The following is an 8,202-nucleotide window of genomic DNA, read 5'->3' on the forward strand; positions in this document are numbered from 1 at the left end:
AGGGTCTGACAACAGGTACTTCTCATTGGTTTGGTCTGAGAGCTTTGGGGAAACCTTTTTTGCATGTGGGAGGCTGTAGCTACATGACAGGAGCCAGGGACCCAGGATACGTAGCTGAACACCTGCTGTCCCATGCAGGTCACCACCCATCGGGTCACCGGGGACCAGGCTGTCTGCATAGCCCACTGCCTCACACTACTTTGGGTTTTGTTTAAATGTTTAAAATAGTTTTTAATGTTAATAAAGGTCAAAAAAAACCTTAGTAGTTAGGAGCTAATATTGCTCTTCCAGAGGACCTGAGTTCAGATTGCAGGCAGCACCTTTCTTGGGCAGCTTAAAATGCCTATAACTCTAGCCCTAAGAGATCCAATCCCTCTTCTGGTCTCCATTCAAAATTTCTGAAATCTTTCAAAAGGTCAACACATCTTGCCTTTAGTTCTGGCACTTGGGAGGTAGAGGTAGGCAGATCTATAAGTTTGAGGCCAGCCTGGTCTATAGATTAATTCCAAGGCTACACAGAGAAACCCTGTATCAAAAACAAGGAGGGGCAGTGATGGTGCACATCTTTAATCCCAGCACTTCAGAGGCAGAAGCAGGTGGATTTCTAAGTTCGAGGCCAGCCTGGTCTACAAAGTGAGTTCCAGGACAGCCAGGGCTACACAGAGAAACCCTTTCTGGGGGGGGAAGGGGGGGCGGGAAGCAAAATTGAAAAAATCTAGCACTTCTTCCAGACATTCCAAAGTAGGGATAATTCATGTGCATGATTACAGATTTAGAATAGTATGTTTTTCAGACATATTCCATATACTCATCAAACACTAAGGCAGATTAGCCTTTATAAATTTTAGAATGTCATTTATATGTTATTTTTTTTTCCTTTTCTACCTTTGAAGAGAAAGTGGAAACTTACTTTTACTGATTGTGTTGAGGATCTAGGGGGAAGGAGTATTTGTCACTAAATATTCTATCCCCCCCCCCAAACCATAAAGTCATGGGGTGATACACACTTAATTCTGGCACTTGGGAGGCAGAGACGGGCAGATTTCAGTTGGTGGCTAGCCTGCATGAGTTCCAGGTTGGCCAGAGCGAATTGGTTTGGAGGAACAGAGGTACTGGAGACATCCCTCCATGCTGTTAAGTGTATGGCTGTTCAGCTTGGAAAGGAGAACCTCTAGATTTCACCTATAATTCATTTTACTACTTTATCATTTGAAATTTTTTCCCTTTTTTAAAGATTCAAACATTTGTATTAAGCATTAGAACAGCTTTTTCCCTGCTTTTTCAGGACAGGGCTTCTCTGTATAGCATTTAGCACTCCTGGAACTCACTCTCTAGATTAGGCTGGCCTTGAACTCCTACATCTGCCTCCCAGATGCTGGGATTAAAGGCTTAAAGGTGTATGCCAACACTGCCCAGCAGCATTAGGACACTTTTTTTGTTTTTTTCCAGACAGGGTTTCTCTGTGTAGCCCTGGCTGTCCTGGAACTCACTCTGTAGACCAGGCTGGCCTCAAACTCAGAAATTCACCTGCCTCTGCCTCCCAAGTGCTGGGATTAAAGGTGTGCACCACCACTGCCGGGCTAGAACACTTTTATTAGAACTTTATTCAAGGGGTCAGACATAGTGGCATACCTTAAAGGAAACAGGGGGAGGTCAACCTCTGAATTTGAGGCCAGCCTGGTCGACATACTTCCAGGACAGCCAAAGCTAGAAATCCTGTCTCCCTAAAATTTTACTTAACTAGGTAATGATTGTATAGGTCCATAATAGAGGACTTCCCTAGTATATACAGGTCCCTAATTTTGACTCCTGGCACCACTACCAATGAAGAAGCTTGCTTTCCTCATTATCTTTACATAGTATTCTCACACATACACTTCTAGGCAAAGAATACACATTTAAAAAAAAAAAAAAAAAGGCAGCCAGGGTTACTAAGCCATCTCTCCAGTCTTAATTGTATTATTTACCCCCAGCCCCCAATGAGTCATTTAAATTTAAAATTTTATTCCCTCCCCCTTATGGAGTTTCTTTCAATGAGTTACCAAACATGTATCACTGTTCATGGTAAATTAGCCAACATCAACAAGTCTGAATATACTTACTGGAACAATTATTAAGTAGCAAATTGAAAATACCTAATGCAAGATCTGACCAATTAAACATTAGTTTGCAAGCCATTCTGAGTGAGACGATAACACCTTTGCCACCAGATCTGGGAAATGAATTATATGACCGTATGTTTTGTGCCCATTATTCTGTAGCTATTGGTTATCTGTATAACTTCTTGCAGGGCACTTAGTATACACTTTGCCTAACATGCAGAAAGCTCTGGGTTCAACTCAACAGAGCACCATAGAAATAGGATATGGTACAATTCTGTAATTCTAATACTTAGGAGGCAGAGATAGACCCTGACTCAAATTATGTTTGAAAACACCCACCCCTAAATATGCAATCCTAATAATCAAAACAAAAGGCTCAGTACTATTAACAGTAACTTTATTCTCTAGCAGGTCATTTCTCTACTGCTTCAGTATTTTCCTCTCAGAGAACACAAGTTTTAGAACTGGATCACTTGGCCCTTCCTCTTCTTGTCGCCTCCCAGTTCAAAATGCTTGCATCTCTTAATGGCCAGCATCCTCTTGGATCTGCAGTTGGGCTCAACACACTCAAGCCTGAGCACAATCTTCTTCGTGGTTTTGGCCTTCTTTCGAAAGATTGGCTTGGTCTGCCCACCGTAGCCGCTTTGCTTCCGGTCGTAGCGCCGCTTTCCTTGGGCATACAGGGAATCCTTGCCCTTCTTATACTGGGTCACTTTGTGAGGCTGATGCTTGCCACATTTCTTACAGAAAGTCCTTCGGGTTTTAGGTACATTGACCATCTTTGCAGTAGAAGTGTCTGCGATGAAAACTGTAATAAAAGTTTCAGGCATTAAAGAGCTTCAAATTCCAAAGTTTTAAACAGGTATAATTTGTAGGGACATATAAAAAAAAAAACAGTAATGATCGAAAATGTGTAAACCCGCCTGACGTGGTGGCGCACGCCTTTAATCCCAGCACTCAGGAGGCAGAGGCAGGCGGATTTCTGAGGCCAGCCTGGTCTACAAAGTGAGTTCCAGGACAGCCAGGGCTACACAGAGAAACCCTGTTTCGAAAAACCAAAAAGGAAAGAAAATGCGTAAACCCGTCAAGTACTCATTTCCCACGTGAATAAAAGGCCAGGCAGAACACGCAGCTGATTGGTTGCGCACTTGCCTAATGTGCTTAAACATCGGGGTTCAATCCTTACCACTTCAAGCTTAGAGAAAAACTGCTGCTTTTTTATTTTCCTAATACGAGGCATTAACAGTTACAAACTCAGACCTGATGGAATGTGTCCTGCGAAGCTAGTTGAGGTCCGCTTGAGCGTTCAAAGGGGGAAAAAAAAAATAGCAGCTGACACTTGGGTGTCACAGTTCTCCCCAGAACCGCGTCCAATTTCTTACGGCTCACTGCAAGGACAACGCCGTGGCGTCCGGGGAGAGAAGTTTTGTTCGGACTACCCCACAGCGATCCCCTCCGTTTTCTAGCTATGACTGGCGTACAACGAAATCTAGTCGTTTCTGCAACAACCGGCCTCGTTCCTTCCCCCCAGCCACGTCAGCCTGTTCTGGCTTCACCCCCTCTAAAGCGCCGTCACCCGCCGGCGGGCCCGAAGGCTGACGTGTCGTTAGCAGCCAGCACGCCTGGAGGCCCGGGAGCCGCCATTGCTGGAGCGTCTCTTCCGAGGGAGCCGCGGGCTGACCTCCAGCCGCGGCGGGCAACACCTGCCCCTCTCCCACGCCCCAAAGAGCTCGGTCGGCTCCGGCCTCCAGGCGACCGCGGCCCCCAAGGAAGCAGCTACCGCTCAGCTCCAGACTTACCGAGAGACCGGCCGCCTCGATCCCCGGCTCCACCGCACGCGCCGAACAGGAAAGGGACAGACGGAGCGGAAGTCGGAACTGAACCTGAGCGACGGGACTGCGAGCCAATAAGCAGAGGCCTCCTCCGGAGGCTTCTGGGAAACGCCAATCGGCGCCCGGCGGGGCGGGGCGGAGGGTGTGGGCCCGGAGGGCCGGGGCGCTCGCAGGCCAGTCGCGGCTTGTCAGAGCGGTCGCTGCCGGAGCGGGGCGAGGCTGCGGCGTTCGGTGTCGGCGTTCGGCCGTGCGAGCCAGGATGAGCGCGCAGAGGACGACGCAGGGCCACGGGCAGCGCAGGTAAAGGAGTCACGGTGTCGGCGGCCGGACCGGGCCGCGGCTGGGGTTCTTCCGGGACCTCCGGATGCTGAATGGAGAGGACCGAGGCGACACTGAGCCGCGGCTCGTAGCGGCGGGGCGGCTGCCTGAGCTGCAACTGCCAGAGAGGATGCGCGGAGCCCGGGCGGCGCGAGGCAGCTGAGAGCCTTCGGGCCCCAAGACGCCGGAGCCCGGGATGAGTTAGCGAGGGCCGCCGCGGGGGCCAGTTCCTAGGGCTGCAGGCCAAGGCGACGGCGCCGCCCGCCCGCCCCTTCCGTGCAGAGGCCGCCAGCTCCTTTTTCCGCGCCCGCGCTCCCGGCCCTGGAGACCATGAGGTTCCGCATCTACAAACGGAAGGTGCTAATCCTGACGCTCGTGGTGGCCGCCTGCGGCTTCGTCCTCTGGAGTAGCAATGGGCGACAAAGGAAGAGCGACGCCCTTGGCCCGCCGCTGCTGGACGCGGAGCCCGTACGGGGTGCGGGCCACCTCGCCGTGTCCGTAGGCATCCGCAGGGGCTCTAACGAATCGGCCGCTCCTCTGGTTCCCGCGGTCCCGCGGCCGGAGGTGGACAACCTGACGCTGCGGTACCGGTCCCTGGTGTACCAGTTGAACTTCGATCAGATGCTGAGGAACGTCGGTAATGACGGCACCTGGAGCCCCGGGGAGCTGGTGCTGGTGGTCCAGGTGCATAACAGGCCGGAATACCTCAGGTTGCTGATAGACTCGCTTCGCAAAGCCCAGGGTATTCAGGAAGTCCTAGTCATCTTTAGCCATGACTTCTGGTCCGCCGAGATCAACAATCTGATCTCCAGGGTGGATTTCTGCCCTGTTCTGCAAGTGTTCTTTCCGTTCAGCATTCAGCTGTACCCTAGTGAGTTTCCGGGTAGTGACCCCCGAGATTGCCCCAGAGACCTAAAGAAGAATGCAGCTCTGAAGTTGGGGTGCATCAATGCCGAATACCCTGACTCCTTCGGCCATTACAGAGAGGCCAAATTCTCACAAACCAAACATCATTGGTGGTGGAAGCTGCATTTTGTATGGGAAAGAGTCAAAGTTCTTCAAGATTACACTGGCCTTATACTCTTCCTGGAAGAGGACCACTACTTAGCCCCAGACTTTTACCATGTCTTCAAAAAGATGTGGAAACTGAAGCAGCAGGAGTGTCCTGGGTGTGACGTCCTCTCTCTAGGGACCTACACCACCATTCGGAGTTTCTATGGCATTGCTGACAAAGTAGATGTGAAAACTTGGAAATCGACAGAGCACAATATGGGGCTAGCCTTGACCCGAGATGCATATCAGAAGCTTATCGAATGCACGGACACTTTCTGTACTTACGATGATTATAACTGGGACTGGACTCTTCAATATTTGACTCTAGCTTGTCTTCCTAAAATCTGGAAAGTCCTAGTTCCTCAGGCTCCTAGGATTTTTCATGCTGGAGACTGTGGTATGCATCACAAGAAAACATGTAGGCCATCCACCCAGAGTGCCCAAATTGAGTCATTATTAAATAGCAACAAACAATACATGTTTCCGGAAACTCTAGTTATCGGTGAGAAGTTTCCTATGGCAGCCATTTCCCCACCTAGGAAAAATGGAGGGTGGGGAGATATTAGGGACCATGAACTCTGTAAAAGTTATAGAAGACTGCAGTGAGGAAAAAAAAAAATCACAATTGCAAAAGCAAAAGTGACAGTCTTCTATTTTTTATATTTGTCTCAATGGGATATACAACTGAATAAAGGTACAGGAACCGGCCTCTGCTTTAATACATAAACTTCTTGTAAAAGGTGTCCAGATACATAGTAATCCTTTTCAGTTAGGACTGATTAAAATTTCAAACTGAAAATTTCATTTTGGGACTTGGGTTTTAAAATTCAGTCTATCTGCTTAAAAGTAATGATTAGATTATTGATAAAAAAGAAAGGGGAAATTTTATTTAAATCACATCTGTTAATCTTTTTATCTAAAACTTTGTATACTTTTCCACTTTCAAAAGTTATTTTAAGTATAGCAAGATTTATTTAAAACTGTCAACAACAGTAAAAAGTATTACAATGAAATCACTAGAGTATTTCTGGGACAGACCCAGTTTCACTATTGACAGTTATTAGAAAGGAATCATTTGACTGGTTCAAAAAGTTTTAAGTTTGTTAAGCACCCTGTTGGAAGAGTCATTTTCAGTATTACTGATTCCTGTGCTATTGTGTTAAGATTTGCCTGTGCTTTCAACATACATATTACATGATATCTTTTGGAATGTATTTGATTAATAAGGAAGTTGAAGCAATGTTTTCACCTCAATGTAGAAATACAGTGGTTTTGATTTTTTTTTTTTAGTGCTGCCAAAATAAAATACTCATTTTTTGCATAAAATTCCCTAATCATTTTGCAGAATCTTCTATTTGTATCAATAAAGACATTCTGGAAGTTTTGAGAATGAGCATTACATCTTAATATTTTCTAGCTATACATTGTATGAGTTTAAAGTGAAGCCTGTTCATGACAGTGCATTCACTTAGGAAAAAATTATTTGACTCTCAAATTAGCCAGGCATAGATAATGAGCAATAAGAAAAGCTGCTGCCTACAGGAAGTACTGCCTAAACTGTTTTTGAAGGCCAGAAATGATACAAAGTTCAGTTTTGCCAAGGTACAGCAAAACTGGTGCCAACTGTGACGGAGATACTTTTAAAAGTACAGTCACAGAAGTAAGAAGCTTACTTTTCCGTGATGATTAAAAAAAATTACGGAGGACTCATTTCTGTGTAAAGAAGGCTGTTGATCTTGAACCAGACTCATACTAGAAATGTGTGTGTTTTCAAGGTGAAGCAAAGTTGCCTGGTTTTTGGCTTTTGAAATGTTTTACCACATGTATCTTGTGTGCATGTGTGGGTGTGCACGTGTGTTGGTGGTGAATGCTGAAGGTCAGAGGATGTTGGTTCCTCCCTGTGAGTCTCGGGCAGGCACTTTGGTGGCAGGTACCTTTACCACTGAACTGTCTCTCTCTTTGCTTGTTTAAAGATTGGTTTGTGTGCGCGCTCTGGCTGGCCTTGTGTTAATAACCCTCCCACTTCTGCCTTCAGCTGGGATTACAGAGCTGTTTGCATGCAACGCAAGGGCTGTACCCCAAGCTATATATACTCCAAGTGCATAATGTTCAATATTGTATGGGGAGAGATGTAAATCCCTTCTCCAGGATTTACACTCCTATATAGTATCTTAACCTGCTATCACCAGTTCAAAGGACAAAAGAAAGTGGTTTCCAGGAGTGTTCAAAGGCTAATCATCAGTAGCCTTGTCTGAAACAGAACTAGATAGCTCATGGCCTTTGGACTAGTGATGACATCCACAGAGATTTCTTCCATTTATATTTTTTATATATTTTTTCTTTCTGGTCTAAAATACTTTGTGAGAAATAACCCCACAAATGTTTGGATCTCCTCTTTTGCCTCATTTTAGGAGTTATAAATTGATTCAAAAATAGCTGGTTTTGATATAAAAGGCAATTTTTCTGTCAGAACAAATGGCCAGGTTTCTTTTTCTTTTCTGTTTTTTTTTTTAAATTCCTGTGCTAAATTTATTGTGTGTATTTTGTCTGCATGTGTCTCTGTGTACCACCTGTGGAGGTCAGAGGGCATTGGCTCCTCAGGGACTGGAGTTAACACATAGTTGTGAGCTGCTAGGTGGGTGCTGGAAATTGAACCAGGATCCCCTCAAGGAGCAGCTAGCATTAACAACCGAGCCATCTCTCCAACCTCTTTAGGAATTTTAAACATTCTTTAAAACCAAAAGATGTTTTTATTTTTTTTATTTTTATTATTATTATTATTATTATTTTTTTTTTTTTTTTTTTGGTTTTTTCGAGACAGGGTTTCTCTGTGTAGCCCTGGCTGTCCTGGAACTCACTCTGTAGACCAGGCTGGCCTCCAACTCAGAAATCCACCT

General features: G+C 45.9%; 2 protein-coding genes across 2 annotated transcripts; one reads left to right on the plus strand and one right to left on the minus strand.

The window, feature by feature from the left end:
- Positions 1-2,481: 2,481 nt before the first annotated feature.
- Rpl36al (ribosomal protein L36a like) lies at positions 2,482-3,980 on the minus strand. Its single transcript, XM_021201709.1, has 2 exons — positions 3,902-3,980; positions 2,482-2,910 (listed from the first exon to the last, which is right to left on the minus strand). The coding sequence occupies exon 2, from the start codon at positions 2,879-2,881 to the stop codon at positions 2,561-2,563; it is 321 nt and encodes a 106-aa protein (XP_021057368.1). The 5' UTR covers positions 2,882-2,910; positions 3,902-3,980; the 3' UTR covers positions 2,482-2,560.
- A 96-nt stretch (positions 3,981-4,076) lies between these two features.
- Positions 4,077-6,692, plus strand: Mgat2 (mannosyl (alpha-1,6-)-glycoprotein beta-1,2-N-acetylglucosaminyltransferase). The gene has a single exon (XM_021201707.1). It carries the CDS (start codon positions 4,583-4,585, stop codon positions 5,909-5,911), a length of 1,329 nt encoding a protein of 442 aa, XP_021057366.1. The 5' UTR covers positions 4,077-4,582; the 3' UTR covers positions 5,912-6,692.
- The last annotated feature ends 1,510 nt before the right edge of the window (positions 6,693-8,202 follow it).

The sequence above is a fragment of the Mus pahari genome, chromosome 7 (assembly GCF_900095145.1).
Source record: "Mus pahari chromosome 7, PAHARI_EIJ_v1.1, whole genome shotgun sequence".
NCBI classification, from domain to species: Eukaryota; Metazoa; Chordata; class Mammalia; order Rodentia; family Muridae; genus Mus; species Mus pahari.

Bases quoted from the DNA above. Each gene is read 5' to 3' on its own strand.
- Rpl36al (XM_021201709.1), bottom strand. From the start codon at position 2,881: ATGGTCAATGTACCTAAAACCCGAAGGACTTTCTGTAAGAAATGTGGC.
- Mgat2 (XM_021201707.1), top strand. From the start codon at position 4,583: ATGAGGTTCCGCATCTACAAACGGAAGGTGCTAATCCTGACGCTCGTG.